The 17,028-nt window shown below is 42.9% G+C and overlaps 1 protein-coding gene across 2 annotated transcripts; it reads left to right on the top strand.

Annotated features, from left to right (window-relative positions):
- Positions 1–1,113: 1,113 nt before the first annotated feature.
- Positions 1,114–16,795, top strand: vps41 (VPS41 subunit of HOPS complex). 2 transcript variants are annotated; one of them, XM_020494742.2, is made up of 28 exons: positions 1,114–1,312; positions 1,637–1,675; positions 3,364–3,471; positions 5,003–5,080; positions 5,176–5,250; positions 6,660–6,722; positions 6,857–6,922; positions 9,736–9,855; positions 10,078–10,291; positions 10,409–10,506; positions 10,616–10,745; positions 10,879–10,994; positions 11,196–11,252; positions 11,552–11,613; positions 11,735–11,816; positions 12,307–12,399; positions 12,538–12,665; positions 12,801–12,945; positions 13,255–13,296; positions 13,403–13,453; positions 13,585–13,722; positions 13,867–13,921; positions 14,120–14,260; positions 15,119–15,255; positions 15,358–15,457; positions 15,540–15,584; positions 16,281–16,360; positions 16,467–16,795. In XM_020494742.2, exons 1-28 carry the CDS (start codon positions 1,292–1,294, stop codon positions 16,545–16,547), a joined length of 2,565 nt encoding a protein of 854 aa, XP_020350331.1. In that variant the 5' UTR covers positions 1,114–1,291; the 3' UTR covers positions 16,548–16,795. The 2 variants fall into 2 exon arrangements, 1 of the variants encoding a protein (XP_020350331.1); XR_004211723.1 differs by having other exon boundaries at positions 1,118–1,312; positions 10,409–10,745; positions 13,090–13,296.
- The last annotated feature ends 233 nt before the right edge of the window (positions 16,796–17,028 follow it).

The following is a 17,028-nucleotide window of genomic DNA, read 5'->3' as shown; positions in this document are numbered from 1 at the left end:
GACTCAACACACAGACATTGATAGGCCTACCCTTGGAGAACCCAGATTTGCCAGCCTACAAATGTCCAGAACTGGATAGAAATATAAAAGGGAAATGTGTACTTATGAGGTGCTTTTAAGGCAAGGTGACAACAAATGTTCCTTCTCTGATACCTGCAGGGCCAAAGCCTCTCGTGTTCACAGTAGACCAGCATGGAGTATTGATTTGTCGAGAATCACTCAGATCTGAGAGAAATGTGTTGATTGTTTCCCAGCAGGTCCCTCTTCTAGTGATGCGGTGGGATAGAAGAAGTAAGAGGTAAAGCCATCTCTGCCAAGATGCAGCTCGATTTGAGGAGTTGGGCCCTAGTGATATAGAGGTTAAAAAGGCATACCACAGCCACAGCATACACAGGTAAAGTGTTCACTTCCTCACCTTGAAAGATGGAAGACCAATGATAGTCTGATAGTCTTGATATCACACCCATACCCGTATCTGACATTACAGAGCACTATATAAGCCCTATATATGACTATTTTTATTAGACTATTTTCAGCATTATAGAATTAAAGGAATGGGGGGATACCTAGTCAGTTGTACAACTGAATGCATTCAACTGAAATGTCTGTTCCGCATTTAACCCAACCCCTCTGAATCAGAGAGGTGGGGGGCTGCCATAATGGACATCCACGTCTCGGCGGCTGGGGAACAGTGGGTTAACTGCCTTGCTCAGGGGAAGAACTACATCTTCTTTTAGTAGTAGTAGTAGAAGAAGAAGAAAAAGAAGAAGAATTGCAGCAGCCATACAGATGTTGTAGTAATAGTAGCAGCAAATATGTGGTTGCAGTAGGCTATGCAGTGGTTCTCAAACCACTCTTCGAGTCCCCCAGACATTTCACCGTTTTGTTGTAGCCATGAGCTAGCTCACCTGATTCAAGTAGTCAAGGGCTTGATAATTAGTTGACAAGATGGATCAAATGTGCTAGCTCTGGAATGGTTAAATACATGGAATGGCTGGGGATCACTGAGCCGAGGTTTGAGAACTACTGGGCTAGTAAAGACTGGAGGAGGTGCAGTCCATTTGGCAACAAAAAACTCTGAGACCCATAATGCCACACGTTTCTGGTTTCTGTCATGTGATTTTTTCTTTTGACTGGCACAGTTACGTTTGTCAACAAGGGGCTGCTTTGTGAATATACTGGTATTTGGTGAATTCGTTCAGTTTTCTTTTGAGCAACATTAGCTCAATTTCTAAATTGACTAATGGACAGTTGCAAATAGAGCGCTGTTTTGCTTTCTCTTCCAATCATCATGGCAGAAGTAAAGGAGAAGGTAAGCCTCATCTTGTCTGTCAGACATTACAGCAATGTTTTGCAGTCAATTCGACAATCGACTTTATCTTCATGTATCGGTTTTCCAGGAAATAATTCAAAAATGTAAATGGTTTAATTGCATTTGCGACCTCGTGTGCAATCATGCATTGTAATCGAGAATGCCTGGACATGGCTAAACAATGTAAACAAAGACAACATAACACTTAACAGTATTTTCCTAGCTAGCTACTCTTGTACTATTGCTCTATGATGTATGCCATGAGTTTGCTCTAGCAGATTGTAAAGGCTTGCCCCTGTCCATTAATAAACACGTGTAATTTAGGGCAGGAAACCAAGTGAAGAATCCACAGATGAGTCTGAGGTAAGTGTTGTGTGCAAACAATAAAACATTTCATTAATGTAGGCTGAAGTAACTGTAGCAAACTTCTATGCTGTCTGCATTGATGCTATCCCCTACCTGTAAACATAATACAACAACCTCTTATTTTACAGACAAAAAAACGGCAGATTTAGAGAAATGTTCTCATGCAATTTTCAGGATATTTTCATGTTGTGAAAAAAAAAAAGAGTCTGGATCAACAGCAAAATATACAATGTCTGACCATGTCAGAGATGCATGCAGTTGTGAAATACACTGTTGCAACAAACATTTGTTATGTTTTATATCATCCAGCTCCTTTAATTTGGTGTCTGTGAAGGTCTAAATCAAATATAGCATGCCAGACTGCTAGGGTGAGGAGCAGCCTGTCTCTAAATGATACCGAGAATGAAATGTCAGGAATAGCCAGTACATTGAACAATTCCATCCCTACTCCCCAAAAGAAAAACAATTCAGAATGGGGGGGAATCTCAACCAGTAAATGAAAAGTCTGCTGCCCCCCCTATCACCGGTCCACAAACAGAATCCACTCTACTACTTTAACACACAAACACTGACAGGCAACAACAACAAAAAAGCTCCTGGGACTGCATGATTGCATGTCCCCTTTGAATTGTTACAAGGCCCTGTTTATTTAGTTATTGTGTTGTAGCTTGCCCGTTTGCTATTCGCCTGTCTCTGTCGCTGGGTTGTCAGCAGACAACACTTGATGAAGGCAGTGAGAGGGCAGCCGATGTGTTTAAGGCTTTGCCAGAGATTACTAGATAGGAACCAAGAAACATGCTCCCACCAGTCTCTTGGCCCATGCTCCGTTCACTCAATTTTCTCCCCTCGTGGGTTGTTGAAATATACATTTTCTGTCAGACTCCTAATTTAGCATGCCCTACTGAATATTTATTAATGGAAAAATGTGTTGATGTGGTAGAGCCTCATCAGCCTAAAAAAAAAAAAGGAAACTTACCACACTAACAGAAGTCTGCAAAACAGTGGATGTCGTCTCTGTATGGGGCACGAGTTTGTTGTTGTTCTGTGTTATGGCTCGGTAAACCGTGACAAATGCCCACGCATTAGAAATTTCACAATGGGAATAAACAGGAAATAGACATGGCGGTGTGGAGTGGGAAAGGATGGTTCTTGGAAATGACATTCTCTCCACACATTGCCAGCCCTCACTTTCTCCCATAGTGCTCATAAAAGCAGTCTTTGTTTTGTGTTGATGCACCATATAGGCGGCCACAGTCTATGCAGCATTGGTTATAAACTGGGTTATGGGGAATATTCAGGCTGTGACCGCAAATGTACACAGGAGAATATGGCAGCAGTGCATATTCTCTGGATTCTAGGGAGGGCTGTAATCCATTGTGTGAAGCAGGCAGTAGAGAGGTTGGATGATCTGGTTACAGGTGGAGAGTTGACTGACCTTTGACATTTGTGTGACTGTGTATATCTAGAATCATTTACCTTGCTGATAAGGAATGGGAATTTTGAATGAGATGTATTGAATTCCCTACCTTGCTGATAGGGAGTGGGAATGGAAATTCTATAAACTCCATACAAAATTCCCATTCCCTGTCAGCAAGGTAAATGCATGAATCTGTGCCAGTGTAATAGTCTGTATATTATAGATGAATCATGTTGGATTGTTTCAACTAAATCCCTATTTAAACTAGGAGGAGGACAGTGTGGAGGAGCCTAAGCTGAAGTATGAACGATTGGCCAATGGGGTGACTGAAATTCTCCAAAAAGATGCTGCCAGCTGTATGACTGTCCATGATAAGGTACAGATCCTAACCAACCAGGGCTCTTCAGGCTAAACTAAAATAGATTTCAAATGTAATTGTTTGTGCACGTTTGATATATATTCAACATTGATTGGCATTCTCTCTGTAAAGTATGGAGAGGCAGGCCACCACACATTAGCAGCCACCAGCCATTGTGATTTTCCCTTGTTCCATTTCATCCATCTTTTTGCTCCCCTCTTCTCTTTTTGAATGTTGATATTTTTCAGTGGGCCACTCTGAGCTGGATGGCTAATCGTCATGGCACCGAGTGCACTCATGCACGCCTGGTCAGAGGACGAGTCATACCTGGTTCTGTCTGCTCACCTGATGTTTTATTAGCCACTATTGATTTTCATTTATTTATTTTTACTTTGAGGATTTTCTTCCCCTTTTCTCCCTCTTTCATCCTACAAAAAAAAGAAAGTGTGTCAGAGTGAGAGACGAGACATTGCTGTGCTGAAATGCCAGATTTGATCTGACTCTCTTTCTTACCAGTGTTTTTGTGCTTGTGTACCTCTTGCCGGCTACAGTACCTGCACTGTCACACAGACCCCCGACCCAGACAACCCCCAGCACCTTCAAAACCACCAACACTCCGGTTTGCCTGATGTTGCCTCATATTTTAAGTGCCTGAATCGGGATTTAATTTGAACAATTCCGTTCTGATAAATCCTTTTAAAAGTCACTCCGCCTCGCAAGGTTGACCCCTTTATTTATTTATTTTTGGTTATTTTATTTGGGGAGATTGCAGGGGCTCTGTTTGACATGCTCAGCTGTGCCTGTAAATATAAGCATTTCATTACAGACTGCACTGAAGCATGGTGGGCTCACCGTACACGCAGGCCTGGGGAGGGAGGGATTAGGGGGAGGGTCTGAAGCTGGGCCTGGGTGGAAAAGCGCACACTTAATCTAATGCCAAAAAGGTACCCAGTTTTTATAATTTCTTGTCCCAGCGGACCTACACCCACACACACACACACACACTCTCTCTCACACACATACTCACACTCTCTCTCACACACATACTCAAACTCTCTCTCACACACATACTCAAACTCTCTCTCACACACATACTCAAACACACTCTCACACACATACTCAAAACACACTCTCACACACATACTCTCATACGTGGCAGAAGCAGGAAACATGGGGAACCAGTTTCTGCTCTGTAGAAAATAATAGCTTTACGGTGGGCAGGAGAGGCGTTGGTTGGGTTGTTGGCAACGCGAGGAGAAGCCAGCTGTACAGTGCATTTATTATGTTTAACCCTTTTAATTTGAGAGACAAAAATACCATTTCACACTGTCTGCTTTAATAAATAGGGTTTTCCCTCCCCCTGTAATTTCACAGTTTTTGCCCCAGAGCAAACTGATTCCACCCCACTCTACCCGCCTCCCTCAGCTACGCTAGACAGGGTGCATTTTTAATCCTCTTGCCACAGCTTTCGTCAGTATAACATTTTTGCAAAAATCTTGGATTGTTCCCAGGTGTCTTAAAGATTAATCTCAGGTTCATTCCATTTCAGTTCCTTGCGCTGGGCACTCACTTTGGGAAAGTTTTCCTTCTGGACATCCAAGGCAATGTGACTCAGAAGTTTGAAATTGTAAGTACTCTACACAATCCCAAAAGAGTCACTTGCTCTCTGCCTCAGAACTTTCCCAGTCATTTAGTGTCAATGTTGTTGTGGTCTCTCCTCAGAGTCCAGTGAGGATCAACCAGATCAGCCTAGATGAGAGCGGAGAGCATGTTGGGATCTGCTCTGAGGACGGCAAGGTGAGAGCTCTCTGCTCAGAACTGGTGGCCATAAACGAGGGCCCCTAAATGGCACCCTATTCCTATATAGCCCGCAGGGCTCTGGTCAAAAGTAGTGCACTATGTAAGACAGGGGTAGGCAACCCTGATCCTGGAGTGCCGCAAGCACTTCGTGTTTGTGATTTTTCCCGATCTGGAAGATCAGGTGTGTTGAATTTAGGCAATCACTGAACTGATCAATTAGCTCAGATGGTGAGGTGTGGTGCCTAGTTGCAACAAGATCCTGTGGCACTCCAGGAAAAGGGTTGCCTACCGCTGATGTAGGGAATAGGATGCCATTTGGGATGCATCCTAGATTTCTGCACCGTCATTAGGTGGTATGCATGACACATTCTGACATTCAACATCACTTTCCACATACCCCATGCAATTATACAATTTAATGAACTCATATCATTCATATTTAGGATTTAATAGAACCTGTTATCTGGAGAAAAGTCATTTAGATATCTGTGCCCAAGTTCTCAAAGAAGATTTACAAACCAGAAGCTGTGTCTTCCTCATACCTGTTTACTTTCATAAATCTACACATTTCTAGGGATTCTGAACAAGCACATGTTCGTGCTCGTGTTGTGAGGGGAACGACTCTCCTATCCATCTGCCTGTCAGTCATCAGATCTCTATGGATACCCTGTCAGTGTTCTCTGCCTTGTTGTTATCTCTCCTCTCCTGATCATTATTACCATCCTTCATGGATCCTGCAGTCCAGATGTGCTCTCTGATATCGCCCCCTCACACGCACTCCAGCAGCAAAACAAGATCTTGTCGACACCGAAAGTGGCGCCGACAATTAAAATTGCCGCCACCGCAGTTGTTCATCCTCGACCAATTCAGTTTGCCGTTAATCCATGTCAATCCTTTCAGATAATCCAGAATCATCTATGCGATTCAAGATGGAGAGTGCAAAGGCCGTGATGTTGTTTATGTTTGCCTTTTTTTGACTCGTGGACAGTCGAGCTGTGGTACAGTATAATTGTTGCATTAGATATTGCTGTAGCTACGCTAACTGCGGCTGTGGTTAAAAACCTGGTATCAAAGCACCGGAGGGTTCAGTGAATCAACCTGTCCACTAATTGGTGACCCGGCAGATGGCTATCAGTGATCCAATCAAAGTCTTACTGTCTAGAACTCCTCCTTCATACACAACAGTGACTCTGTAACTCTCAGACTGCTCCCAGACAGCTGCAGACAGACATTAATTAGGGACAGATGTATTTTGCCAAAGGCCCTGGTCTATTCAATGAACCCTGTAACTAGGTTGGAGGAACAAGTTGGAAAAACATTTCTGTGTATATATTAGTTTCATTATTTTTCATTTCGTACTATATTGACTGATCCTTTCTTGTCATTCTGTCATGTCTTTATTGCAGGTTCAAGTGTTTGGACTCTACACAAGGGAAGGCTTCCATGAGAACTTTGACTGTCCTGTCAAAGTAAGCAGATTTCAATATTCTTTTGACTTCATACTTTTATGACAAGTTGAGAGTATATGTACCGGGTGGTATAATAATAGCCCACACCATAACTTGTATGCGTTCTAAATGGATCTAATTGCCATATTCTCCAGGTGGTGGCGTTACACCCTCGGTTCAGCAGTTCAAACTACAAACAATTTGTCACTGGAGGCAACAAGGTGAGATTGAAAGGGATTTTTCAATGTGGGTACAGTATACAGCCCATCTCAACCGTGTTAGCAGGAGTGTAGTTGAAAACTGTTGCGGATTAGCTAATGTGGACAGAACTCTATATTCATGTTTTAGTTAACAAATATTCAGCATAAATTAGCCTTTGTTTTTCAAAAATTGTTCTGGTGAAACAGATTCACTTGACCCCCCCCCCCCCCCCCCCCCCCTGTGCTTGGTTGATGGCTGTGCACACACAGGCCTTTGTTGACTGGTGTGAAAGCCTCCTACTTTCCCCTGTCTCTCGTCTGGAGTGCACTCCGGGGCAAGCGGCCCATTTTCACAAAGTGCTGCTCGCTCAACAGTGTTTGAAAGGCAGTGCTTCACAAGCACACCAAATAGATGTCATTATCAGGAGGACCCATAGTCTTAGGGTCCCGGGTAGGCTGACACAGCAGTCTCTTCTCTAACATACCCATAAATGTGTCTCGGATTCAGAAAACACTTTATGTTAGGTACTAATGTTCCCTTTCCATTGCCAAAGACTGCAGTCTGCCGCAACACCACTTAGTGCAAATGACACAACAGACAAAAAAATCTGTACAGTACGGTACAATCCCCCCAACAACACTGGAGAAAAAAGTTATATACATACTGTCGTGTCTTTGGCTATGCTGGATTAAGTGATATGACATGCTATTCTATAAAATAATTTCTCCATCATCAATATTACCTGATTGAGCTAATCATGTAAATGTAAATAACTAGAGAGTCGGGCACCACAAAATAATATTTATAGAGCTGTTATCTTCCGAATAAACTCTTAAAGACCTAGTAATATTTTGCATCAATAGCAGTCAATATTAATCGTCATCTTAATTCAGTCTCATCTGAAAGTTGTAAAATCTTGGTTATCTGCACAAACCCTGGCTAACAAGTTGAACCAGCAATACAAAATTGGGTTTAATTATTTATTTACTAAATACCTAACTAATCACACAGAATTACACATACACATAATTAAATCATAACTTGATTACAAATTACGTCATAAAGGAAAACGTCCCTAGCGGGCGGAACAGATATGACAGCTTGTTACACAAAAGAAAGGGGTCTGAGTAAAGGAGCGTGAAGACTGAGGAACAAAGGCCGAAGCTGTGCTATCGTAAATACAGTATGGGATACTCGGTCTGTTCCTTCCTAACCCTCGTTTGCATCTGCTGTTGCTAACTCAACGGCTAGGTGGTATCACTTCTGTAGTGAATAAGAGTTCAAAGTTCATACCATTCGCAATCAAAGCTCACGCTGATGTTGGCTTCGTTCTGTAGTTATTATCTGAACCATTCCGACATCGGACCGTCGTCCTACATCCTCGGAACAGGAGGTTACATTGTCGTCAAGGGATTATATAGGAAGGGAGAGGAGGGCGTGTTTGAAAAGTTTTATAGCCCATGTCCCTTCACAGGGGACTGATTGAACAGAGCCCTACCTTATGAAAACCCAAATCTCACATTTTAGAAGCTTAAATCACATTTCATCCCATCACGAATAATTGCATATTCAAACATTTAAATTGAACAACAATTCCATGTGAATCCAATAACTCTGATGTGTAGACTTTTCACTGTAGGTTTTGTCATTTTATCATTGATGAGAATGTCTCAGATGACAACCGAACTGACATCATATTCATTAAGTACCACCGCATATGTTCCATTGGTCGGATTACCAGAATATAGTTAATTTCCCCCCAACTTCTGATGTTCCCAGAATCTCTATGTTAACCAAGTGTTTGCAAATGTAACTTCAGTAGGGTAGAGAGAGGAAAAGGGGGGGAAGAGGTATTTATGACTGTCATAAACCTTACCCCCCAGGCCAACGTCATGACAATACCTACAACACTGGAGAAGGTAAAAGTGTTTAAGCTGCTCGGCTTATGAAACGCTCATTGTTAGTGTTATTTTTCCATTTTCTCACAATTGGTACTGATTTCTTCCCTCTCCGTGTGCTCAAGACCCTCCATAAAGCACCCTGTGAGGAAAATCAATAAGCCTCAAATGGAGCCACATCCTGTCAAAGGCAATTCAATTCTGTCTCCACAGTTCTTCCAGTGTCATATCCTCTCTTTGTGGAGAGAACTGTTAACATTTCCAGACTGTTGAATTAAAGGCCGGGGCTGTCTCCCTCTCGCCACAATCCCCCCCCCCCCCCCCTGTTCATAATAACTAAAGGCTATTGTACATCCATCTGTATGACTGTGACACTGAGAGATGCTTTTTATGTATATGGCCTTCTCTGAGGTGAAGCCACAGCCGACTGAAAGGAGGGACTACAGCCATCGTTATGTCTCAAAGCCATTGACGAGAATCAGTGATTCTGAGAAATACCGCGTAGGCCGTCAAACCTACGGAAATAATGAAGTTGTCGAGAATTGATTTTGTCAGTCTTGTACCACAATCTTTCATGCCATCTTTAGTTTACCCTTCCAGTTATTTATTCACATCATGTCATACATAAACATCGATCAGTTAGTTGAATCAGGTAAAGATGGCGTTGAAAGACAATGACTGTTTTACTTAATATTTACGATAAAGCTCAAGTTGAATACAATCCTCCCACTCTGGGAGACCCACTGACACAACAGACTGTCCTCCTGTCCCTGTGCTCTACTGCCCTCTGTTGGTGGAAATACAAGAACCTCAAACCACTGCTCTAAGGACACGGGTAGCGTGTGCCTGTCTTGAATCCGTGGTGGTAAGTTGGATATTAATGGCACGTGGTCCTGATGCGAAATGTTTTTAATATTTTATGTTGCTCTCCCAAGCTTCTTCTGTATGAGAGGAACTGGCTGAAACGCTGGAAGACGTCCACTCTGCACGAAGGGGAGGGCACCATCACTAACGTCCGGTGGAGGGCCAATCTCATCGCCTGGGCCAACAATGTGGTAAGGACAGCAGTCAAAGCTTCAGATACATGGGCTTTACAAGAAACACGGTGGACTTTTTATTGTATTTGTTTGGAATGATCTTTTTGTTGTTGTTGCATCATACAGCATGTCATCTTTCAATAGACGCCTTGACATGTCTGTCACAAACATGAAATGCGTAGTGCGTTAGACATGCAAAGACTGAATATACTCTGTTTTTTTTGTCTTGGTCTCTTACAGGGGGTGAAAATCTATGACATCAGCACCAAACAACGAATCACCAACGTCTTCCGGGATAACGTCAGCCTGCGGCCGGATATGTACCCATGCAGTCTGTGCTGGAAAGATAACTCCACCCTCATCATCGGCTGGGGCTCCTCCGTTAAGATCTGTGCCGTGAAGGAGAGGGACCACGCGGAGATGAGAGACCTTCCTAGCCGTTATGTGGAAATTGGTGAGGGCGGGGCATGCATGTGCTAGTCACAGTATTAATGTAACGTCATGTTTTGTGGGGCTTTACTGTAACAGGATGTGGAGGTGATGTGGAGTCGTTTGGGCTTCTCTCTTGCAGTGTCTGCGTTTGAAACCGAGTTCTTCATCAGTGGCCTGGCGCCTCTAGCAGACCAGCTGGTCAACCTGTACTTTGTGAAGGAAAACTCTGACCACGTGGTACTGTTTGGTTAGATACTGTGTGATGGAATGGCTTAAGTGGTCACAGACATGATATTTAAATGTTGATCTGGTCGACATGTTTACGTGTGTGTGTGTATTTGATCAGGAGGAGGAGTTCAGAGCGCGGCCTCGTCTGGACATCATCCAGCCTCTCCCAGAGGGCTTTGAGGAGATCTCATCAGACGCCCTGACCGTCCGCAACTTCCAGGAGAACGAGTGTCGAGACTACCGGCTGGGTGAGTCAGTCAGAAACCTCCCCCCGGCAAAAGCACTACTCCGAGAGACCGTCTGCATTTCCACGTTCTAGCTACTTTAACCTACTCTGCAGGATAGATCACATGCTCTGTCCTGTACCCTCGTTGTCAACAGAACATTCTGAGGGAGAATCCCTTTTCTACATCATCAGCCCTAAAGACATTGTGGTGGCCAAAGAGAGAGACCAGGATGACCACATTGACTGGCTGCTGGACAAGAAGAAGTATGAGGTCAGTGTTTTTAAGGATCAAGGATATCAAGCAGACTTGGTATGAGGATTTCAATATTTTTGCGTCGTTGTACAGTATCTTCTCATGTGATCAGTTGAGAGCAGATTTTCAGGAAATGTGTTGCATTGAGATACATATTATAAACCTTATAAGACATTAGAAGATATGCGTGCTTATAACAGGTAATAATGCATTATACAGGAAGCTCTGATGGCTGCTGAGATCAGCTTCAAGAATGTTAAACGCCATGAAGTCCAGGTACTGTATAGGCATTGGTCATGTTTTATTTGTACCTTGAATAGTGCTATTCACTCTCTATTCTTGCTCCTATTTTACCTACACATGTATTTTACCGGATCCCACCATAAGTCAACCTGCTTTAGCAAATTAATGACGCAAAGGTTAGTAAAGTAACCTTTGTCTTCTCAGTTGGTTGAAATCACATGATACACACCAGATGAAACTACAGAAGATGCAACACTTGATGAAGTTGCAGAAGACACAGTCCATTACTCATGTTTTGTTCCCTAATGGACTTTCTCTTCTGTTCTAATCAGAAAATTGGGATGGCCTACATAAATCACCTGGTGGAGAAGGGTGACTACGACACCGCTGCCAGGTACTACCAGCCTTTTAGTTCTTTCAGTTGTGTTTCTTCTGCAAAATACCAGTACAAGGAGTAGATTAAGTGATTGTTCTCTCTCTCTCTCTTGTTCTCTCTCTTGTTCTCTTCAATCCAGGAAGTGTCAGAAGGTGCTGGGGAAAAACATGGAACTCTGGGAGAATGAGGTGTACAGGTTTAAAACCATTGGGCAGTTGAAGGTGAGTCAGTCCACCTTGTGACATCGCAAAGTGATAGGGCCAGGACGATACCCGTATTCGTGATACTCCCTAGTATCGTGGCAAGGAAATCAAACCCAAAGCAGATTTAACTTTAGGACTTGTTGGACACAAACATCATTATGTTGTTATCCAGTCACATGTATTTATTTTCCAAGCTAGAGCACACAATATTTTACATACAGCAGGTTTTAAAGAACCAAAGAGTTTGGTCTGCTTTGTGTTTTCATTTTTGCCATGGAAGAAATATTGCGACACAGGTGTCATCCCGGCCCTAAAAAGTGATAAATTATGGCATTAAAGACTAAGTACTTTTTAGAAGTAACAATACTCTGTGTTGCCCTCAGTATTAACTGTTGTTGTAAGTATCTCTTTATCATTTTCTCCTCCCCATATATACTCGTATAACACTCTCTCTCGTCTCCTTTTGTCCTCCGCGCCTCTCCTCCGGTCTCTCTGATGGCCTCTCCAGGCCATCAGCCAATACTTGCCCAGAGGGGACCTGCGTCTCAGACCTGCCATATATGAGATGATCTTAAATGAGTTTCTAAAGACGGACTATGAGGTATGTCTGTCTGATCCTGATGTTATTCTTACTGCCGTGTTGTAGTATTATATCAAGTACTCAAGAAGAACCAAATATAGTTGCAGCAAATATGAACTCATTTACACAGCCTCTCTCTGCAACCTCTCTCTCTCCAAGGGCTTTGCCACGTTGATCCGCGAGTGGCCAGGAGAGCTCTACAATAACATGACCATTGTTCAGGCAGTCGCCGACCACCTCAAGAAGGACCCCACGAACAGCACCCTGCTCACCACACTGGCTGAACTGTGAGTGACTCTCCTCTGGTTTCACAATTTGGATTGACATCATAACCTCTCAATTGTTGCAATGTCCATTTCCCGTTTGATAAATTGAGAGCGTTTGAAGTGCCACTAAGCTGCGCCTTTGTAATGTCCATGCAGGTATACATATGACCAGCGGTATGACCGAGCCCTGGAGATCTACTTGAGACTGAGGCATAAAGATGTTTACCAGCTGATCCACAAACACAACCTCTTCTCCTCCATAGAAGACAAGATTGTGCTCCTCATGGACTTTGATAAAGAGGTGGGTAGCCGGAACATCATGCATAATCTTTTGATAAAGTCAACTCCTTGCTGTATCATAGGACCTTGCACCTGTATTGCTGTGTTGTGTATACTTGTCCTTACTTGAATAGTAATATCATCTTGCCTTTTTTTTTTTTTTAAGTCTGTCTTTGGAGTGCTTTAAGCTGTGCAAAAGTCATGGAAAACCTTTGCCTTGAGTCATCGTGCCTCGCACACCTCTTAATGCATTTGGATTGGAAGACAACAAAGGTCATAAGTCACTTTGTGTTTATCCCTGTCTGAAGAATGGGTTTATTTGTGTTGTCAGAAAGCTGTCGACATGCTCCTGGATAATGAAGACAAAATATCGGTATGTGTACCTTGCTACCCTTGATCTTTCATAGAATTGTTTTTATATATATATATATACATATATAAAAACTGCTAACCACGTTTCTGTCTTCGATGTGCTACAGACCGACAGAGTAGTGGAGGAACTCCGGGACAGACCTGAGCTGCTACACATTGTGAGTCACATTATTTTTCACTAGTCGAGTTATTTTCGTGATTTTAAAGTTTCTCGTTTCCTGTGATAATCTTGATTTGAAAATTGTATGACTTTAACAATGCAGCCCCCCCCCCCCCCCCCTTCCCTCAGTACTTACACAAATTGTTCAAGAGGGACCACCACAAGGGTCAGCGGTACCATGAGAGACAAATTGGCCTGTATGCTGAGTATGATCGGCCCAACCTGCTGCCATTCCTCAGGGACAGCATCCACTGCCCACTAGAAAAGGTACTTAGAGACACTTTCACACTGCCCGCTCAAATACAAATGTCCATGAAGTACATTTCTTTGAGTTGACATTCATATGATCTTATCAAGTATGTCAGATATATTAGAACCATGATGAATCATCTTACGTGTACAATCCTTCAGGCTCTGGAGATTTGTCAGGAGAGAAACTTTGTGGAGGAGACTGTCTTCCTGCTCAGTAAGTGTCCCCGTACAGTTTATGTTCGTAACGCTCATGAATAAGCCATTTATAAATGCTCAGAAGTGCTTTATAAATTGTAACAAAGGTTTCTAGATATGGGGGGCGGGGGGCAAGCTGAACTAAACCACCAGCCAGTCAGGTAATTGACTGCATTTGGTCTGAGGAAACTGACCCACTGTTACTTGCCCCTCATAGGCAGGATGGGGAACTGTAGACGGGCCCTTCAGATGATCATGGAGGAACTGGAGGATGTGGACAAGGCCATAGAGTTTGCTAAGGAGCAGGATGATGCTGAGCTGTGGGAGGATCTCATCTCCTATTCTATTGATAAGCCACGTAAGTCACATGAACACACAAGCACTTTCAAACTAACGTGGTCCAAGCACACCAAGACAGTCGTGAAGAGGGCACAACAAAACCTATTCCCCCTCAGGAGACTGAAAAGATTTGGCATGGGTCCTCAGATCCTCAAAAGGTTCTACAGCTGCACCATCTAGAGCATCCCGTTGCATCACTGCCTGGTATGGCAACTGCTCGGCCTCCGACCGCAAGGCACTACAGAGGGTGGTGCGAATGGCCCAGTACATCACTAGGTCAAGCTTCCTGCCACCCAGGACCTCTACCATGCCCAAAAATGTGGCAAAGGCTCCAGCCACCCTAGTCGTAGACTGTTCTGTCTGCTACCGCACGGCAAGCGGTACCGGAGTGCCAAGTCTAGGTCCAAGAGGCTTCTAAACTGCTTCTACCCCCAAGCCATAAGACTCCTGAACATCTAATCAAATGGCTACCCAGACTATTTGCATTGTCTCTCCCCCTCTTTTACACCACTGCTACTCTCTGTTGTTATAATCTATGCATAGTCACTTTAATAACTCTACCTACATGTACATATTACCTCAACTAACCGGTTCCCCCGCACATTGACTCTGTATCGGTACCCCCCTGTATATAATCTCGCTATTGTTATTTTACTGCTGCTGTTTAATTACTTGTTACTTTTTTATCCTTTATTTTTTTAACTGCATTGTTGGTTAGGGGCTCGTAAGTAAGCATTTCACTGTAAGGTCTACACCTGTTGTATTCGGCGCATGTGACTAATACAATTTGATTTGGATTTGTTTAAATAAGCAGGTCTACAACATAGTGTTTCCAACACTGTCATTTTAAGTTCCTCTTTTTATCCTCTTTCTCAAGCCTTCATTACTGGTCTCCTTAATAACATTGGGACACATGTGGATCCCATCTTGCTCATCCACCGCATAAAGGAGGGAATGGAGATTCCTAACCTCCGAGATTCTCTAGTCAAGATCCTACATGACTACAACCTGCAGGTCAGAATCTCAGCCATCACATATTGCACCTAGAATATCCCCGTAACAACAGATGAACAGTCCAGTCTTACCTCTTCTCTTATTTGTTTCTCTGTATCTCAGATCTTGCTGCGGGAGGGCTGTGAGAAAATCTTAGTGGCTGACTCCCTCTCCCTGCTCCAAAAGATGCATAGGACTCAGATGAGAGGAGTCCGAGTGGATGGTGGGTAGATGGTCAGTTTGAATATGTGTTAATGTTTACTGCTTAAGATTGACTTAAACCTTGTTATTGTTGACTTTTTCAGAAGAGAGCATCTGTGAATCCTGTCACGCGTCAATATTACCATCAGGTGGGGTTACCTTTAACATTATCCAGTATTATGTTTTATATTGTTATACAGTGTCTACACTACAGTATCATAATTGGGACGCTTCTTACCATCATTATATTTTAAGCTATTCAACACACCTCTATTCAGTAATGGCTCTAGCTAATAAACTCATCTGATGAGGCTTGCTGGGTGGAGCTCGATTATTTAATGCTGAATTAGTCTCAGACATCTGTTTGCAATTTATGTTATTCTTCAATAACACAAACTCCAAAGCAAATCAGGGGGAGAAAGGTTTATTCAGAGAGGACAAATCAAGATGTTATGCTGGGAGGTAGATGATCAGATGTTCAGTCTCCCCTGTCCTCAGCTTTTCCCCACCGAACAAAGGAACAGGATGCCATTTATAATCCCCCACCCTAGCCTGGGGTTGACCAATCAGAAGTCCTTGTAGTACAACTTGGCCAATGGCCAAATATCAAGCATCCTTCCCCGACTTAATGTACAGACCAATGACAACGTGGCACATGCCACTCTGAGTTCAGGAGTGACATTCCACAGATTCCAAACAAATGTTGAACTGAAACCCAACTCCTATTTACAATTCGCTATTGACCATTACTACTCTAGTTTTTAGTCCTCTCATCCTCTGCGTTGTGTATTAATCTTCAAAATATTCTTATACTTCCATTAATGCATTTGCTCCTTTTGCTGTAGATATGGCTCAGAACTTCAGTGTGGCTGTCTTCCACTGCAGACACATGTTCCACAAGGAGTGTTTACCTTCTCCTGGAACAGTAAGTATCTACTCCATCATCTCCCCTTCTCTTTCTCACTCCATATGGACTTTCAGATAAGAGCAGCAGACTAGGGACTAATATGGCTTTTGCTTTTCACTTTCAGATTCCTGGAGTCCAGTTTTGCAACATCTGCAGTGCAAAGCGGAGAGGACCAGGAAGTGGGATACTGGAGATGATAAAGTGACAGGAAATGCTCACCTTATCATGCAATCGCTTCGTCTTTTACCAGTTGGGATGAATGGCAGTCTCTGGGTTGATAGATTTTATCTTTCTCCTTTGCTACGGTGTGATCTTCTGAATCAATGCATAATATATCATTATATTAACTGTTACCAAAATAAAATAATAAATGTTGCACTATGACCTCTTAATACACTTCTTGCAATTTGCTTTGGAATCCAAATTCCAAATAAAAGGCTATTGAAATCTCAATGTGTGCTAAAAGTGATCTATGATTTTAACTGTAGCTCATTGAAGAATATATTTGGTCCTACAAGGAAAACATTACTTTTGGTCTTCAGTGACAACACATTTGTGGCTCAGTCGGTAAAGCATGGCACTTGCAACACCACAGGTTGTGGATTTGATTCCCATTGGGGCAATCGTTAAAATGCATGACTGTAAGTTGCTTTGGATAAAAGCTGTCAGCCTCTTCAACCTTCCAT

This window comes from Oncorhynchus kisutch, linkage group LG11, assembly GCF_002021735.2.
Source record: "Oncorhynchus kisutch isolate 150728-3 linkage group LG11, Okis_V2, whole genome shotgun sequence".
NCBI lineage: Eukaryota > Metazoa > Chordata > Actinopteri > Salmoniformes > Salmonidae > Oncorhynchus > Oncorhynchus kisutch.
This window is presented reverse-complemented; position numbering and strand designations above follow the sequence as displayed.

Excerpts from the sequence above, each read along its gene's own strand:
- vps41 (XM_020494742.2), top strand. The coding sequence starts at position 1,292 with ATGGCAGAAGTAAAGGAGAAG. Across the intron at positions 12,946-13,254 it reads TCATGGACTTTGATAAAGAG|AAAGCTGTCGACATGCTCCT; the intron begins GTGGGTAGCCGG and ends TTGTGTTGTCAG. Across the intron at positions 15,256-15,357 it reads TACATGACTACAACCTGCAG|ATCTTGCTGCGGGAGGGCTG; the intron begins GTCAGAATCTCA and ends TCTGTATCTCAG.